Source organism: Miscanthus floridulus, chromosome 6 (assembly GCF_019320115.1).
Source record: "Miscanthus floridulus cultivar M001 chromosome 6, ASM1932011v1, whole genome shotgun sequence".
Classification (NCBI taxonomy): domain Eukaryota; kingdom Viridiplantae; phylum Streptophyta; class Magnoliopsida; order Poales; family Poaceae; genus Miscanthus; species Miscanthus floridulus.
The window spans coordinates 67296692-67315708 of record NC_089585.1 but is presented as its reverse complement, the minus strand read 5'-3'; the positions used below and the strand labels follow the sequence as shown (position 1 = coordinate 67315708).

The 19017-nt window shown below is 46.6% G+C and overlaps 1 protein-coding gene across 1 annotated transcript; it reads left to right on the top strand.

Annotated features, from left to right (window-relative positions):
* Window positions 1-1252: 1252 nt before the first annotated feature.
* Window positions 1253-6068, top strand: LOC136456087 (beta-galactosidase 1-like). The gene is made up of 16 exons (XM_066455848.1): window positions 1253-1494; window positions 1723-1818; window positions 1948-2060; window positions 2181-2247; window positions 2367-2459; window positions 2566-2718; window positions 2823-2911; window positions 3032-3137; window positions 3230-3317; window positions 3424-3542; window positions 3637-3795; window positions 3914-4110; window positions 4223-4311; window positions 4449-4558; window positions 4648-4761; window positions 4842-6068. Exons 1-16 carry the CDS (start codon window positions 1321-1323, stop codon window positions 5559-5561), a joined length of 2487 nt encoding a protein of 828 aa, XP_066311945.1. The 5' UTR covers window positions 1253-1320; the 3' UTR covers window positions 5562-6068.
* The last annotated feature ends 12949 nt before the right edge of the window (window positions 6069-19017 follow it).

Here is a 19017-nt window from a genome sequence, read left to right as displayed (position 1 = left end):
TTATTTCAGATAAGCTGGTCCTGTCGGCCAATTCAAGATGGCTGACTGTCAGCAATCTAATTCCGTTTTGGGGGCTTTCTTGACGGTTTTTGACCGTCACGTAAAAGTTTGTACTCTGGTAGTGCCGTATTTCTAACACCAGTTAAGATAAAGGAACTTTCTAACACACATTATGCAATCATATGTATAATATATGTTGGTACTACACGAATTATATTATCAGGTTCATATATACATAAGTCATCAAATGAAGTTGATTTGCAACGACCGACACGTCAGCAAGAACACCTACATGCAAGTTGAAAGACGACAGGAAAGCCAGGTCTACAAGCTAGCAAGGAGATGGCCGTGTTTGCAAGCTAAAATCAAATGCGCGACTCCAAATAGAATTTATAAAGTGATTAAAATTGTTGTTTTCCCACTTTTGTCGATAGAAAGCAGAATTTGCTTCCTAGTCCACTTGCTTAGCTAGCACACAATCCTAGAAAATACACAGGCCGGGTCTCTATCAGTACTCCGCATATATATATATATATATATATATATATATATATATATATATATATATATATATATATATATATATATATATATATATATATATATATATATATATATATATCTTAGAAATGCATGCAAGCGCGGTGAGTGAGACTGCGAGAGCATCAAGTATGCAGCCTGTTCGTTTGGCTGGTTCGTATCGTTGCTGGTTCGTGAAAAAGTACTGCTGGCTAGTTTGTGTGAGAGAAAAATACTGTTCCGGCTAGAAATTTATGATCGTTTACGACAAGCCACAGCCAAACGAACATGCTGATGGACCGTTTAATTAGGTATTACTAATAACATCTTGTGCAAAGAGAGAACAAAATGAGCACATACGTGTAGATGTAGCTAGCCACCGTGAGCAATTAAGTGTTTGTTTCGTTTGCAAACAGAATGCGCTAGTCCAGATGAGACCACTCATTCCGGGGCGGTTAGTTGTTTTGTTGAGCACGCGATGCGATTAATTAGGATGCAGGTGGTTGAAAATGATCACACTCCGATGCAAGACGTCCTCACTTAGCTAGCCTAGCCTATCCATTCAAAAAATGAAGCTAATAAATAGTAAGAATCAGATATTATCGGAACAAATAAGCATGCATGCATTCATGCAGCCGGCCTTATCCCGCCGCACCGGCCGGCGATCGCCCCCTACAACTACAAATATCGACCCGTAGCTCGCTCGACTATCTTTCATTCTCTCCCCGTTCCGTTCCGTTCCTCTGCAGCAGCAGGCTTCTCTGCTAGCTAGCTATATAGCTACTGGTTCGTGGTTCCACAATGGCCGCCGCGCCAGTCGCGCTGCCCTTCCTCCTGCTGACGGCGCTCGCCGCCGCCGCCGCGGCGGTCGCGAGCGCAACCACCGTCGCCTACAACGACCGTGCGGTGGTCATCGACGGCCAGCGCCGCATCATCCTATCGGGGTCCATCCATTACCCCAGGAGCACGCCACAGGTGAGTGATCGAGATCCATCGTCGTCGATCTCAGCAATTAACTTGGCTTGCCACACTGCATGCGTGCAGTGCATGCATATCATTTGTCGATCGAATCTTTCCTTGCTGGATGTGACTCTTTATTAATTAACTGATGATCGATGCTATTGTGGTTTGGCCGGCGGGCGGCACACGCACGGCGCGTGCAATGGCAATGGCAATGGCAATGGCAAATTGGCAATAATGCAGATGTGGCCCGATCTCATCAACAAGGCTAAGGAAGGCGGCCTCAACACCATCGAAACGTACGTCTTCTGGAACGGCCATGAGCCGCGCCGCCGCCAGGTATAAAAAGTATATATAATGATCCATCCATGACATATATAATCACATCCATCCTTTCATTCATAAATTTACTATACTGAGGTTTTTCTGTGTGTTTATATATCTGCATTTTCTTTTAATAACTTGCAGTACAACTTTGAGGGAAACTACGACATCGTCAGGTTCTTCAAAGAGATTCAGAACGCTGGAATGCACGCTATTCTTCGCATTGGTCCCTACATCTGTGGGGAATGGAACTATGGGTACAAATCTCATTAATTATTTCTCATCTTTACTTCTCGAGAAATTAATGATAATTAGTACCACTACATGTGGCATATATTTCTTTTCCCTGTTTTAATTATCTTTCTCTGCTGTTGCAGAGGCCTTCCTGCATGGCTGCGTGACATCCCCGGAATGCAGTTCAGGTTGCACAATGACCCCTTTGAGGTAACTAATTAAAAAGATACATGTAGCATCTCAATCAAGCACGAGATTGATTTGCAAACATAGTATAAATTGAACTTCAACAGTAAATCGTTTTTCGGTTTCTTGTATATGCATGGCAGCGTGAGATGGAGACCTTCACCACCCTCATTGTCAACAAGATGAAGGAAGCCAACATGTTCGCAGGACAGGGAGGCCCAATCATCCTTGCTCAGGTCTCACGCTCTTGTATTGTGATGAACTAATATATCTGATAAAACAATTCAATATTAATCTATCTACTTGCTAAATCAAATGTGTTAATGTCGCTTGCCTATCTAGATCGAGAACGAGTATGGAAACATCATGGGACAACTGAAGAATAACCAGTCTGCCTCGCAATACATCCACTGGTGTGCCGACATGGCTAATAAGCAAAAGGTTGGTGTCCCCTGGATCATGTGCCAGCAGGACAACGATGTGCCACACAACGTGGTAAGCACCCCAACCGTAGTAGTTCATGATGATCAAATGTTTTAACACAGACAGTATATAGTAATGTTTCGTATTCTGAGCTAATGGCGTCTGCTTCTTACCAGATCAACACCTGCAATGGTTTCTATTGCCACGATTGGTTCCCGAACAGGACCGGCATTCCCAAGATATGGACAGAAAACTGGACTGGCTGGTAATTAACTCTGTTTTTCTTTTTCTCTTGTACTAGCAATGTGGTATTGTTTCTTCCTAAAAAGTTTTCCAGTAACTTGGAGCAGTAACAATTTCTTGATATTGCAAAAATTTCCAATAGGTTCAAAGCTTGGGATAAGCCGGATTTCCATAGAACTGCTGAGGACATTGCTTTCGCAGTCGCCATGTTCTTCCAGAAGCGTGGATCGGTCCATAACTACTACATGGTGATAGTTTTTCTTTTCTTTCTTAATTACCACATGAATTGCACTTGCACAAATATCGTCTCCTGAATTCATATCGTGGTGGTGATAATTAGTACCATGGAGGAACCAATTTCGGACGCACTTCTGGTGGCCCTTACATCACAACAAGCTATGACTACGATGCGCCTTTGGACGAGTATGGTAGGTTTATCTAGCTAGTACAGAGGATCATTCTTTGTAGTAATACTCCTGAGTTGTATTAATTTCGAAATGTGTTTTCATGTGTACATATCCATGATATTGTTAGGTAACATTAGGCAGCCCAAATACGGGCACCTGAAGGATCTCCACAACTTGCTCAAGTCCATGGAGAAAATCCTTGTCCATGGGGAGTACAATGACACAAGTTATGGCAAGAATGTCACTGTACGTTTCGTTTCACGGCATCCGTCTTTTGTCTTCTTCCGACTTATGTAATGACGACTGACGAGACGATCATTTTGAACAAACAATCATTCAGGTCACCAAGTACACCTATGGCGGTTCGTCAGTTTGCTTCATCAACAACCAGTTCGATGACAGGGATGTGAACGTTACCCTCGCCGGAACTCACCTCGTTCCGGCATGGTCCGTCAGCATCTTGCCGGACTGCAAGAATGTTGCCTACAACACGGCAAAGGTTCTTTTTTTGTTTATGCAATATAATTAATTTGACTGCATATATATGCCCATTAATCAATTCGCTTTCAGTTAGTGATTTGAGTTTGCGTTTGTGAAATGATGAATGGTACCGTTAGATCAAGGTGCAGACATCGGTGATGGTGAAGAAGGCCAACTCGGTGGAGAAGGAGCCGGAGGCCCTGAGATGGTCGTGGATGCCTGAGAACCTCAAGCCCTTCATGACGGACGACCATGGCAGCTTCAGGCAGACCGGGCTCTTGGAGCAGATCGCCACATCCACTGATCAGAGCGACTACTTGTGGTACAGGACAAGGTACTTACTCAACAAAAAGTAGTATCAATTTGTTTTTTCACTCGGCGGCCGACTGATGGAAATTAAACTGTGGCATTAATTTCTGATAAATAAATAAATACATAAATTACAGCCTTGAGCACAAGGGTGAGGGGAGTTACACGCTGTACGTGAACACAACTGGCCATGAGATGTACGCTTTTGTCAACGGAAAGCTTGTCGGTGAGTAGTAGTACACCGATTGCTCCTACTGTGAAACTTGGTCATCGATCAGTATGTTTGCAGCTTCTTCTGCAACTTTGAGCTGCCTGCATCGGTCAGCTGGCAGTGCTAAAGTTTGAGGGCAATTTATTTGGCAGGGCAAAACCACTCGGCCAACGGAGCGTTCGTCTTCCAGCTCCAGTCTCCGGTGAAGCTCCAGTCCGGGAAAAACTACGTTTCTCTCCTCAGCGGCACCGTCGGCCTCAAGGTACGTACCCAAAATCGTTGTCCACCATTTCTGATTTCTCTATGTCTCAAGAAAGTTACAGGTATTACTTAATTTTGTGATGAAAACAGAACTACGGACCATTGTTTGAGCTTGTGCCGGCGGGCATCGTCGGAGGACCGGTAAAGCTTTTGGGGGCAAACGGCACCGCCATTGATCTTACAAATAGCTCTTGGTCTTACAAGGTATGTATGAATGGAAGCCATCCGATCGATCGTGTAAGCATGAATGAACATAACATGTCTTTGATCGGTGTCGTGTGCAGTCTGGGTTGGCCGGTGAGCACAGGCAAATCCACCTGGACAAGCCCGGCTCCAACTCCAAGTGGTGGAGCCACAACGGCAGCATCCCCGTGAACCGGCCCTTCACGTGGTACAAGACCACCTTCGCGGCTCCCGCGGGCGAGGACGCCGTGGTGGTGGACCTGCTGGGCCTGAACAAGGGCGCGGCGTGGGTGAACGGCAACAGCCTGGGCCGCTACTGGCCGTCGTACACCGCCGCGGAGATGGGCGGGTGCCACGTCTGCGACTACCGTGGCAAGTTCAAAGCCGAGGGCGAAGGCATCCGGTGCCTGACGGGGTGCGGCGAGCCGTCGCAGCGGTTCTACCACGTGCCCCGCTCCTTCCTCCGCGCCGGCGAGCCCAACACGCTGGTGCTCTTCGAGGAGGCCGGCGGCGACCCGGCGCTCGCCGCGTTCCACACCGTCGCCGTGGGACCCGTGTGCGTGGCGGCCGCCGAGGTCGGGGACGACGTCACGCTGTCGTGCGGCGGCGGCGGGCGCGTCGTCGCCAGCGTCGACGTGGCCAGCTTCGGCGTCACCCGGGGCCGATGCGGCGCCTACCAGGGCGGCTGCGAGTCCAAGGCCGCGCTCAAGGCGTTCACGGACGCGTGCGTCGGCAGGGAGTCGTGCACGGTCAAGTACACGCCCGCGTTCGCCGGCCCAGGGTGCGAGTCAGGCAAGCTCACCGTGCAGGCCACCTGCTGATACCTATAGTGACCCATCAGATCAGGGCACGCAACGCAAGTTTAGATTGGGTGATGCATAGGTAACATATGCTATATTATGCATGCATGGTTTGGACTCCAAATCTCTCAAAGTGTGGTGTGGGTGATGTAACCAATGGCAACGAGTCCATCCATTTCGTTCCTCGCTCAAAATTGGTTGAATAAAAAACCTACCGAGCAGGTGGTTCTGCGATGAAAAAGGGGAAAGCTGCTCCGATACATATAGCCCATAAGGCCTCCATCTGTTTGATAATTTAATCACCTACTGCTCGCAACGCAAATCTAAGATTTGGCTTTGAGCTATTATGCCTACTTCGTGCAGTTATAGCGGGAATTGATGAAATGGACCCTTCTCGTGTCATGGTATATATTGCCGTGTAAATGTTGATGATTATCATCATAACTTAGTTTCTTTCGTATATTTTTGTTTACGGTAAGCTAATTAGTTTAAAGTTAGTTAACACGAACCTAGATTGTGTCGAGATCATTAATTATATTGTGTATATATATACTCTAGTCCATTAATTCATATATGTTCATGCATGGCCTAGAGTATTATAAGATATAAAGTGATGTTCGTGATTAATTAAAAAGCCAATGCTAAGAAAATTATTTATTGTCTTTCTTTGATTATTTTCTAACATAATAACCACACAGATACTCTATAGCCTCTAACTACCAAGCATTCTATATGCTCTTTTCAAATTACTATTCATTCCATATGATTTTTTGCTTCATGTTCTTTCCTTGTTTTTTTTCCGGTAGATGACAAATGCTCCCCCACATGCGTGACGATTTAGAGGAACGGTATTGCTAGCACCCAGACGCCCAGACAGACGCCCGCGCCTGCACTCTGTTTCCTCTATGCGCGCCTGCGCACTCCACACCCGCGCTCACGCCTGCACTCCCCCGCCCGTGCCTGCGTTTCGCGCGCCCCATCTGCTTCTCACGTGCATTGCAACATGTGCAACACTCGATATACTTTTGCATCATCCAGATAAAACGCTTGCAACATACGTCCAAAACAGATGAAACACTTGAAACATACGTCTGAAACAATTGCAAAACACCTAGAAAACACTTGAAAGCCATTGCAAGCATATTCATCCTATATTGTGTTTATTTGGATGTAACTTCTCACGCGCATTGCAACATGTGCAATACTCGTCTACTTTTGCATCATCCAGATGAAACGCTTGCAACATACGCCCAGAACAGATGAAACGCTTGCAACATACATCTGAAACACTTGCAAAACACCTGAAAAATACTTGAAAGTCATTGCAAGCATATGCAATCTCCAGATGAAACACTTGTAACATATGTGTGAAACATATGCAACGTCCAGATAAACACACTTACAAATTACGTCGGAAAAGACAGATAAAACATTTGGAATAGACATTTGCAACATACGTATATAGCCATTGCAACATATGTAACATCCTGATCTACTTTTGCAACATCCATATGAAACACTAGCAACATACCTCTGAAACATATGAAACACTTGAAACATATGCTTGCAACATGTCAGACGCGACACTCTAGTGGGCGGCGACCACCATGTCAGGCGCGTTGAGGAACTCGATAACCGCCTCGATGGGTAGATCAGGGCTAGGAGGCGGCAGAGCGAAGAGCACCATGGACTTGGCCACTGTGAGATTCTTCCACCGCGGGGGGTGGGGGTGGGGGAGGGCACCGAGGCGCAGCGTCGAGACGGGTGCGAACTACGGCACAACCACGATGCCCTCATCGTCTCCAGCCGTAGGACGAGGTGAAGAGGAGGGCGCCGTCGCTGGTGATGAGAGTAGGGGCGTGAGTGAGGCGCGACTCTAGCAGCGAAGCCTGGCGTCGTAGAGGCGGGTGAGGGCTCCGGGGCGGAGGTGGTCGCCGTTGGAAGCGGTGGATGGGGAGCGAAGCTTGCGGCGAGCGCGCAAGGCAAAGTGGGAGATTTTTTTGAGGCGGTGTCAGGGTCATAACCCCGGGGTGCCTCAATTCATCGATTAGTTAGCAAGCCACGTTGTAACACCCCGGGTGTTTAAATACTAAAAACAGGACATGTCATCATATGCATTGCAAGGCATTGGTCATATTGCAAACTTTGATATGCATTCACTAAAACAAGTTTACATTTATGTTATGAGTGTTGAATTGAATTGTTTGAATCAAGTTCAAAATTTGGTTTGGATTTGAATTTTCTAGAAAACCCTGATTTTCAGCATTTAAATCCTACCCTGAAAACTCACTTCAAAATCTAAGCATATTTTGGGTTTGAGCCCAAAAGCAAAAGTGTAGAGCTTGTTGAGTTGTACAAAGTTTGTTTTTGGAGTTTTCAAAGTTGTTATGAAAAATTTGAAGTAAATTGAAAAGGCGAAATTCTTTAAATGTCCACTATTTGAATTCAAATTTGCATTTCAAAATGTACACCGAATTAGGGGGTGGTTATAAAAGCAAAGTTGTAGAACTTTGAATTTTGAACAATTTTTATTTTTGGAGATTTTTGAGTTGTTATACAAATTTGGGAGTAATTTGGAATTTAAAATGAATGGCAAATCTATAATTAAGGTGAACATTGGCCGCCGCTCTTGCTACATCATCGGCGGCCTTCTATCATAGGTGGAATTTAAAATGAATGGCAAATCTGTAATTTTTTGAGTTTGCTTCCAGGCGCGGTCGTGGCCGTCTTTGGCGTCGCACTGGCGCGGTGAAGGCCACAGCGCAGCTTCCTTTTGCTTCTAAGCCGCGCTATTTAACCTGAGTCGCCGTTGCCGCCGCTCTTTCTTCTCCTCTGCTTTTGCCGTCGCCACCGCCATAACTCTGGCGAGCTCTCACCGTCGCTTTAGCGCACTCCAGCCGCTATAAAGCTTGTCACAGCTCCGCCTGCTACTTGCGCACCCAACCAACCTGCTTTTGTCGCTTGACTTCGCCGGGAACTCGCTGGGCACGCTCTTCTTCTTCGTGGCCGGCAGCACCCCCGTGGTGTGCGCGTCGCCGTGGCCAGCGTGCTGCGGTGAGTCTCTGTCCTTGCCGAGCCATGATTCAGTTTCGCCACGATGCCGTGGTGCTTTGTACCTTGATGCTTGATCAAATTGTCCACCACAGCCACCGGGACTTCGCCGTCGACGTTGCTCGCTTCGCCGCAGCTGCTGTGATTGTTGATCTTCCTCTCCGTTGATCCTCCGGCTCGGTCATCGACTCCAACATGATCGGGGTGAGCTCCTGAGTCTTCCTAGGCCAGTTGTTTAATCGCTACCAGCCTTGTTTTGCCGGTGTAGCGCCGCCATGCCGACGTGTCCACCATGGCCGGTGCCTGCTCATTTTGTGCCGCAATCGATGCAACTAAGGACGTCAGTTGATGCGTGGAGTCGTGGGGAGCATGTTAGTGCAATTGCCTTCGCCGTTGGTCTCACCGGTGGTGGGTTTTTGTCGGTCAGCGCCGTCGCCGTCGTGGTCAAGGCGGGAGGTAGACGATGACGGGTGGGGTCGGGATGTCAGTGACTGTAGTTCAAAAATGGATTTTTTTATTTTTAGGAATGAATGAATAGTGTCTATTTTTGTTATTTTTGTGTAGATTTATTTAGAGCTCCAAAAATTATGAAAAATTTTGTGTGACCTCTCTGTGATGAATATTATTTAGGAAAAATATGAAATATTGATTTACAGTACTTTTTGAATATAATGAAAATTGCTCAATTTATTAATATATAGATTTCCATGATTTTTCTAAGCTTATTTAATTGTCCAAAAATTATGAAATTTATTTTGCCACTTACTTATCATGTGATGAACCTTTACTAAAATTTTGAGCTCAATTAGAATAAGTTGATTTATTTCATAATTCTTAATTAATTAATTAATTCATAAAAGCAAATAGTAACTTTTAGTGATTTAGGTTTTGTTTGAATTTTTGATTGAGTGATGTCCTTGGGTTATTAGTTGGTAATGATCTTTGGCAATTGATGTTAGTATTCCGGAAAGGTTTAGTTAGTTTGACTTGTAACTGTACCGCGAATGAAAGTTGTATTCCAGTTGTTAACTTTTGCATCCATCATCGAGCATCATGTTAAACATGGCATTGTTACTATGTGTAGTGAACAAAGGTGAACACGTGATAGTTAATCAAGTTGTGGAGGAGGGTAATCCGTCTATTGAGGTCGGATCGAATACTTGTGGAACGTCACAGGAACCGGACTTTTCCGTCAACGAAGGCAAGCCCCGGATGCATACAACCCTACCTTGTGTTTTACAAATTAATTTTGCTTTTGCTTTTCTGTACTGCATTAAGTGATTAGGAGTTAAGTAAAAGCCTAATTGGTGCATTACCAACATTGTTTTCCCATACCTACCTTGTTACCCGTTTTACGTCGTAAATGTCTAGTTATGCTTAGTCATGCTTAGACAAGTCAAAGTCGGGTGATTACCTGTCACCTGCAGGTTTTAAATGGATCTTTGGTTACTTATGTTATCGTGTGATATGAGCATAGGAAGTAATAAATCTAGACCGGGCGGACTCGGTGTGTGTGAGCCACAAGACATGGAGGTCTTGTGAGCGGGTTCTTTCTGTCTGTGTCGGTTAAGGTCCGTACCGTTGTTGAACTATGTGCGGTGAGACTTTGTAGTACTAACCACATACTTTGGTAAGCCTTAACTTGGCTATTCTATTACGAGAATGGCTACTCACGCACTGGGAGTGGAGAGATGGCGGGAATAGCATGTACCCATGTGGCAATGGGCTGGATTGGTGGAGTACTGTATTCTCGGGTGACGTGAACCCATTCTTGTTTAGAGGATCCAAGAATAGGTTGGTATATGTAGGTCGGGGACCTGCATATGTCGTGTGGTTTGGAATCCCCAGCTGGGTTATAATCGGTTCGAATCGTCGTTGCTCCTCGGTTATGGAGACTCACTTCTCTGTTCATCATCGTAGTTTAATAACTGAAATTTGAGAAGGCATTGGATATGAAGTTTCATGATCTCAATACGGATCGTGTCATCTTTGTATATGATTTTATGAAGTTTTAAATGTCGAATTAAAGAATTTTGTTAAAAAGCTTTTACGTAAAATAACTTTGATTATTGCTAAATCTATACCTTGAATCCCTGAGCCTGCATTTCTGAGTTTATCAGTTCTTATCTCGGTTAAGTCTTGTTGAGTACTTTTGTACTTAGGGTTTGTTGACCCTTGTTGCAGGTGAGCCTCATGAGCAAATCTGTTTTGGATCATGCTGCATGACTATTGTTCGATCTGACGATGAGAAGTAAATGTGTGGCCCTTGGGCAGGGTAGTTTAATTGTATGTTTTGTATATTGTTATAATGCCACTCCACTACTTTGGTTTGTAATAAGTATCGAACTTAGTTGTATGGTTTGAAACAAATGGTTTGTAAACTATGTTATTGTAAGTCTTCCACTGTTTTTACTCTAATGTATATATTTGAATAAATGTTGTAATACTACAATGACTCTGTAATGTGATCCTGCTCGAAAATCGTGGATGATTCGGGGTTCCACGAGGACACCTGACAGACTTCTTAAGTTACCAGGAACATGTGCATGGATGTCAAAGGTCGTTGAACAGTGACAAGTGCATGTGGGCCCTATAATTTAGGAGGTTCTGCCACACACATGGCCCACAAGATGTCAGCTAGCGAAGGCCCGAACGACCGAGGCCTAGTTAAGCTAAGCCAACCAGGCCAGCCGCTAAGGCCGGGGTCAGCCATGACCCCTTCCTCCCGCCTTAGCCGCACGACGCTCGCAAGGCGCATGATCTCTCCCCTGTCACGACCCCTAGAGGGAACAGGGAGAGGTTAGGCCTAGGCAAGCATGCCTACTCTGATAAGAATAGGCATGCTACACTAACCCCACAAGGACCGAGGGGACAGCAGTCACCTCGGTCCAATCAGATGCCATCCCTACGCCATGTAGGCCAAATATGGCCCGACAAGACGACTGGTACGATGACCACTAGCCAAATATGGCCTAACAAGACGCATGTATGATTCCACAAACTATGGGATGGGATCCACGATGAAGGCCTTAACTTAGAGGCCATCCAGACTGGTGAAAGCCATGACCCCAACGATCGGGATCGTGGCCCTCAGCTCCTCCGGCCAACAAGGCAACCGACGACCTAGGGGCGGCTACCAACTCCTATATGACCCCTAGGAAACCATGAGGCAATGACAAAGACCATGGTAGAGACCATGTCACACAGGATGGCTAGCGAACCTTCGTCGTGCCTATAGTGCCGCAACATGGCCATAGGACCGTGACGACAACAACAACATCTAGACGTGCACCACAAGACGATGTAGCTTGCAAGCCAAGTTAGCTAGGACCTCCCACAGGCTCATGACCCTTCAATCAGGAGAACCTCCTCCTTTGTATGTGCTCTGGCCCAAAACTCTATATAAGGGCAGCCAGGGCACCCTCTCTAGACATTATGATCCTCTACCATTTTTACTCATTCTCCATCGTAGTAGGGCTCCTGGAGCTTCCCTTTAGGCAGTCCTTCTCCTAGCTCTAGCTCTCCAACCTCTTTCACCATTCTTACACCCCCTAATGTAAGAACTTTAGAGCATTCAAGCGAGGAACACGCACTCGATCATCTCTGAGATTGGACATAGGGCTCTTGCCTGAACCAGTATAAATCCTTGGGTCTTTTGGATGCTACCATTGTCTTCCTACAACAACATAGTAATCGTATAAATTTACTAGTCCAGTTTACAAAACATCAACAGTTAGCGCACCAGGTAGGGGATAGTCGCGCACTCTCGATTGTTGAGAAGAAAGTGATGGCTCCTCGCACCGTCGATTGTCTTGCTCATGGAATGGCCCATGGTGGCCACATCCACCATGAAAACTATGAGTTCATCAACATCGAAGGGCCAGCGCTCGTGTCTGCCTTCAGCTGCATCCCAAACTTCTGCACTAGAGATCTGGACCCCGCGGTCCACGGCGGACACACTCTCAGAACTACCCTCGGGGGCTGCATCCTAGAGTCCACCCACACAGGAGGTCCAACACCCTCTCTCATCATCATCGGCGAGCAAGCTCACAGAATGGCCCACGGTGGCCGCATCCAAGAGCTCTTCATGATGGGGAGGTCAACACCCTCCCACATAGAAGATCTTGACCAGATCCTATGTTCTAGAGGCTAGGATGCCCTGGCCCATGGCGGGTAGACCCGCGGAGCGGCTTTCAATAACCATGCCAGGGAGCCTACCACAACAAGACGACCAATACCATTTATCGGTGAGCCATCCATGGATGAGTTAAAGCGAGAGAAGACTCCAGCAGGGAGGGAGATCAACATGACTGTAACTCAAGCTAGAGCCATCCCGGCTTATCTGAAATGGTCGGAAGCAGTGATCACCTTCGATAGGTCCGATCACGCCAACCACATTCAGCTGTCGGGATGGTTTCCCCTTGTCGTCAGTGTAACAGTCGGAGAAACACGTCTCACCAAAGTGTTGATGGACGATGAGAGCGGACTCGATGTCCTATACTCACAGACGTACGATGCTATGGTCTTCTCTAAAGCAGCGATACGGCCGACAAGCGCCCCCATCTATGGGGTTGTACCCAGAGCACGAGCTTCTCCTCTCAGGCAAGTTACCATGCCCATTACATTTGGAGGGCGCCTGAACTTCCATACAGAGATGCTCGACTTCGAGGTAATCAACCTCCCTAGCACTTATCAAGCCATTTTAGGCCGACCATGCCACATGAAATTCATGGCCGTTCCTAACTATGCTTACCTCAAGCTTAAACTTTCTGGCCCTTAAGGAATCATCACAGTAAGCGGCGACTTGTACTAGGCACACTCCTACAAGGAGGAAAACCTTAACATCGTAGTGCCCGCAAGCCTAGCCTCGGACCTATGAACTATCCAGGCTATAGTAACCGAGGTCACGCCTGAATCCAACATGAGGAAGCAGTCCATGGGAGACTTCAAGCCCATAGAGGACACCAAGGTGGTACAGATTGACCTCGAAGAGACCAGCAAAACCGTTCGAATCGGTTGCGGCCTTTTCGATCGGCAAGAGCACGAGCTCATCGACTTTTTGCTTTGAAATTAGGACATCTTTGCATGGAAACCTTTTGACATGGCAGGAATCTTGAGGCAGGTTGTTGAGCATAGCCTCAATATCTTGCCTGGAGCCAAACCGGTCAAACAACACCTCCACTGCTTTGACAATGAAAGGCAAAAGGCCATTGGAGAAGAGATCGCCAGGCTCCTGGCGGTAGGATTCATCAAGGAAGTCTTCCACCATGAATGGATTGCTAACTCAGTCCTGGATCGAAAGAAGAACGGGACCTAGAGTATGTGTGTGGACTACACCAACTTGAACAAGGCTTGCCCAAAGGTACCCTACCTGCTACCATGAATCGATCAAGTAGTTGACTCAACCATGGTTGCAAAACCCTATGCTTCCTGGACGCATATTCGGGGTACCATCAAATTGCAATGAAGGAGGCCGACCAGTTTGCACCTCCTTCATCACCCTATTCGGCGCCTACTGCTACGTCACCATGCCCTTTGGACTCAAGAATGTGGGAGCCACCTACCAAAGGTGCATGAACCGATGCCTCGACGAGGTCATTAGGGACGTCATAGAGGTCTACATCGATGACATCATCATAAAGTATAGAAAAGCTGACCAGCTAGTTAGCAACCTGGAGGCCGCCTTCACTCATCTTAGAGAATTTAGGATCAAGCTCAACCCTAAAAAGTGCATATTTAGGGTCCCCAAGGGAAAGCTCCTCGGGTTCATTGTTTTAGAGTGAGGCATCAAAGCCAACCTAGAGAAGATTACGACAATCAAGAACCCATGCCCCATCACGAACCTAAAAGGAGTCCAAAAGCTCATGGGATGCCTGGCCTCCCTTAGCCGCTTCATCTCCTAGCTAGGGGAGCGTGGCATGCCATTATACAAGCTCCTGACAAAGGATGATTAGTTTACCTAGATGGCTGAAGCATAGGAGGCCATCGAGAAGCTCAAAGTGTTCCTAGCAACAACCCCACACTAGTATCGCCCGAGAAGGGAGAATCACTCGTCCTCTACATCACCGCGACCACTTAGGTGGTTAGCGCAGCACTCGTCATCCAGTGAGAAGAGAGCGGGCACTCCCACAAGATCTAGAGGCTAGTATACTTCATCAATGAGGTTCTCTCGGACACTAAGGTGCATTACCTACAAATCCAGAAGCTTATCTATGCCATCCTCATCGCTAAACAAAAGTTGCTACATTACTTTGAGGGACACCCCATCATTGTCGTGGCATCCGCCCCACTCAGTGATGTTGTTTAGAACTACGATGCCTCTGGCCATGTGGCCAAATGGGAAACTAAGCTCATGGGTTGCCACATCATGTACATCCCAAGAACAGCGATCAAGTCACAAGTCCTCATGGACTTCATCGCTGAATGGACCGAAGTATAGATGCCCCCACCTCTGACCTACCAAGAATACTAGACACTATATTTTGATGGATCACTCATGGCTGTAGGCACGGAGGCTGGGGTTGTCCTAATCTCCTCGATAGGAGAGCGCATGGAGTACGCCATTCGACTCCACTTCCAGGCCACCAACAACATCGCCGAATCCAAAGCCTTCATCCATGGACTTAGAATCGCCTCTGAGCTTGGTGCCCGCCGCCTCTTCATCAGAGGAGACTCAAAGTTAGTCATCAGCCAGGTCATGAAGGAAGCATCATGTCATGATAGCAAGATGGTGGCTTACTATGACGAGGTCTGAAAACTTGAAGAAAGATTCGACAGGCTAGAACTCTACCACATCCTTAGATGAGACAACCTAGCTGTCGACTCCCTGGCCAAGTTCGCATCAAGTCGGGGACCTGCCCCACCGAGAGTGTATGTTAATGACATGCATGAACCGTCGGTGCAAGCTCTTTGGCCGCATGACCAAACGGTGGGCATGACTGGCATGGCGAAGTGCACCCTGCCAGTTGAACACCACCATAACCCAGAGACATCGTGGCCTCCCAGCCTAATGGCGATCGACCGAGCAGCGACGGACACTAGGTCAGACTGGACTATGCCCTTCATAGAATATTTAGTGTGGGGAATTTACCTGATGACCTAATGGAGGCGTGGTGCCTAGCAAGGTGCTGCAAATGCTATATGATCATAGCTTACATCCTTTACAAGCGTAGCACCTTAGGAATTCTCTAGAGATGCATCTCACAAGAATAAGGGCAACGACTCCTATGGGAGGCCCATGTAGGAATCTTTGGACATCACGTAGTGCCCAGAGCGTAGGTTGGGAAGCTCTTTCGACAAGGCTTTTACTGGCTCACGGCAGTTGCGGACGCTCCACAAATTGTATGAAGCTACGAGGGATGTTAGTTCTATGCGTGGCAAACACATGTACCCACGCAAGAGCTACAAACCATCCTATTAACATGGCCCTTCGTGACCTAGTGGCTCAACCTACTCGATGAAAGGTCCTTGTTTGGTTTTGATAATTGAGTGACAACCTTAGGTGGACTAATATGTATTTGAGTGAGATACACAGGTGATTAGTCCACAAGTACTTGTGTGTGAGCAACATATGCCATGATGGTGAAGACGGCTCAAAGATGTTGCAAAGCTCACACATGTGATGATGAAGGAGCTCATTGCATATGAGATAGGACATTGAGTTATGTGATCAAGGTGGAGAAGATCAAGACAAGACTTGGCTTGATGGATCGATTGCAAGAGTGAAGGGCAAGTTGAGTGATAACTTGGCGCCGATGGACTGAGGCAACGGTGAAGGGGAAGTGAAGTCAAGATTGATGAACCAATACGGTCACATGATGATATGAAGTGGATCATGTCATTTGGTTATTGGTTGATGCATGTGTTGCATAGACATCGAAGGAGATGGAATGAAATGTGCAAGGCAAAGGTATATTTGTAGGGCATTTCATTTCACCAGTCAAAGGTCATGTAGAGAAGTGCATGACTGGGTTTAGGATAGATGGCTGTACTATTAAGAGGGACAAACTTGTTTGCATATCTGTCATCTAGTACCACTTGAGCGACCTAACTTTACTACGTGTTACGATCAAGTGGCATGGTGAATTGAGTGACTAATCCTTTCGAAAATGTTTGTGAAAAGCTAACACACATGCATAAGTTGGTGAACACTTGGTGGTGTTAGCACATTTATAGAAAAGGTGTTAGAAAAGGTGAAGAAAAGGAGGCAAAACCGGGCATGGGGTGTTGCCCTAGGGGCACCGCCACCCCTGTGGTAATGCCTGGCTAGACAAGGCTAAGAAGGAGGAGTTGGGGTGGCACCACCCTACCTTGGTGGTGGCACCGGCCCCCTATGTTCGGTGACCATTTGGCCATGGCCGAGAGCAGCACGGTGTGTGGGCTAGCACAGGAAGCGGCGGTGTGCACCACCACACGCACCGCCACCCTGTCTGGTGGCACCGCCCCATTTTTCCTAAGACTGGTTGTTTTGATGGTTGAGCAGGGGGGTCATCACCAGCCCTATGGTGGTGCACCGCCCCTAGCTGTCTGGTGACCAATGGCTAGTTTCTAGCCGTTGGAATTTGACCGTTGGGAGGGGCACCGCCATGTCTGGTGCCCTCGCAGAAACCAGCAGCTTTGCTCCAATGGCTCTATTTGGCTTGGGGGCTATAAATAGAGGTGGAGCTCTGGCTTGGGCTGGTTGCTGAGCACCCTTAAGCCTTGGTGGCTTGTGTAGGTGTGCTTAAATGCCCTCTAACTCACTTGAGCTTGATAGTGTTCATCCGATCAAGTGAGTGAGCAATTCTAGAGCGATTGCATCATGAGGTTGCATCGAGTGGCACTAGGTGATCAAGTTGTAAGCTGGTGGTGCTTGTTACTCTTGAAGGTTGCCGCCTCCTAGATGGCTTGGTGGCTTGTGACTTCGTTGAAGCACATGAGAAGATTGTGCGGTGCTCTAGAGGAGGATTTGTGAGGGGGATTGTGCTCACCCCACGGGGATCATGAAGAGCAACTCTAGTTGAGCATGTCATTGACCTACCCTCACTTTTGGGGTAGGTTCTTGTAGTGCCCAACATGCGGGCTTGGCAGGTGATGCTAATTAGCAACCGAACCACCAAGTGAGCGCTCAACACAATAGGGACGTAGCTTGGCAACCAAGTGAACCTCGGGAGAAAATCACCGTGTCAACATTGTCTTCATCATCTTCTCGGTGGTTTGCATTCCGCAAAACACAAGCTTATATTACATTCATTTACATTGTGCTTATGTAGTTGCTCTCATGACTAGTTTAGCTTTAGTATCTTGCTAGTTGCCTTCTTGTTTCTATAGCATAAAAGTAGCTCCCTTGAGTGGCTAATTTGGTTTTAGTAACCTTTAGTCATATTGCTTAGTTTATTTAGCTAAGTAATTTGCACTCTATAATTTTGCTTGTGTAGCCTTGTTATTGAGCTTTGCTAGTGAGCTTAGGAGCTTTGTGCTTTCACATCACTAGTTGTGTAGGTGCTCCCCAGTTTGCTTGAAATACTAGTTGCATAGGTTTGTGTGACCTTGCAAGCTAGAATTGGATAAGTAAGCACTAGCTAGCCTGGCACCTTTGTTGCCACTTTAGGATCTTTATAAGGTGCTTGTGAACTTAGATAGAGGGGTGTAGTCTTGGCTAGACCGACAGTTTTAATTCTGCATTTGTTTCGGTTAGCCGACGTGATTAATTTTAGAAAGGACTATTTAGCCCCTCTAGTCCGCCATCTTGACCCTACACGTGGTATCGGAGCTTGGTCTCTCATTTGTGGTCTTCACCGACCAGAGAGAATGGCAAACTATGGGCTAGATGTCGAGTGTCCACACATATTTGATTTCACACACTTTGCACGTTGGAGAAATGGGATGACTTGTAATTTTAAGTTTATTTCTCCTCAAATGTGGTGGATCATAGATGTGGGCTTTTCTCATGCGATTGATAGAAAGAATGCAACCCAAGCGTAAAAAAATGCCTACATCTCGATTACCAAGCTACTAACATTTTCTATCAATCTATGGAGGATAGCATATTTGGTGAGATCATGGACATGAAGTCTGCCCATGAGATTTGGATTTATCTCAATAAGAAATATGGGGTGGTCTCCGATGATGATGATGAGCCCAAAGAGGAGGCACATGAGTGTGTTGAGCATGACCACAATTCGGTGATTGTGGAAGATTGCACCACCTCATGGTCAAGTGATGATGATGATGATCATTCTATCATAAGTTCACTTGACAATTTTGATGATGATGCTATAAGTGATGCAAATGATGATGCTACCCCATGCACACTTGTTGATGATGGTTCATGCTCGGACTATGAGAGTGATGCTTCTACAAGCTCTCCATCACCACATTGCTTCGTGTCACAAGGTGACACAAAGGTACAAAATGCTAATGTGGTTGATCATGTTGATTCATAAGA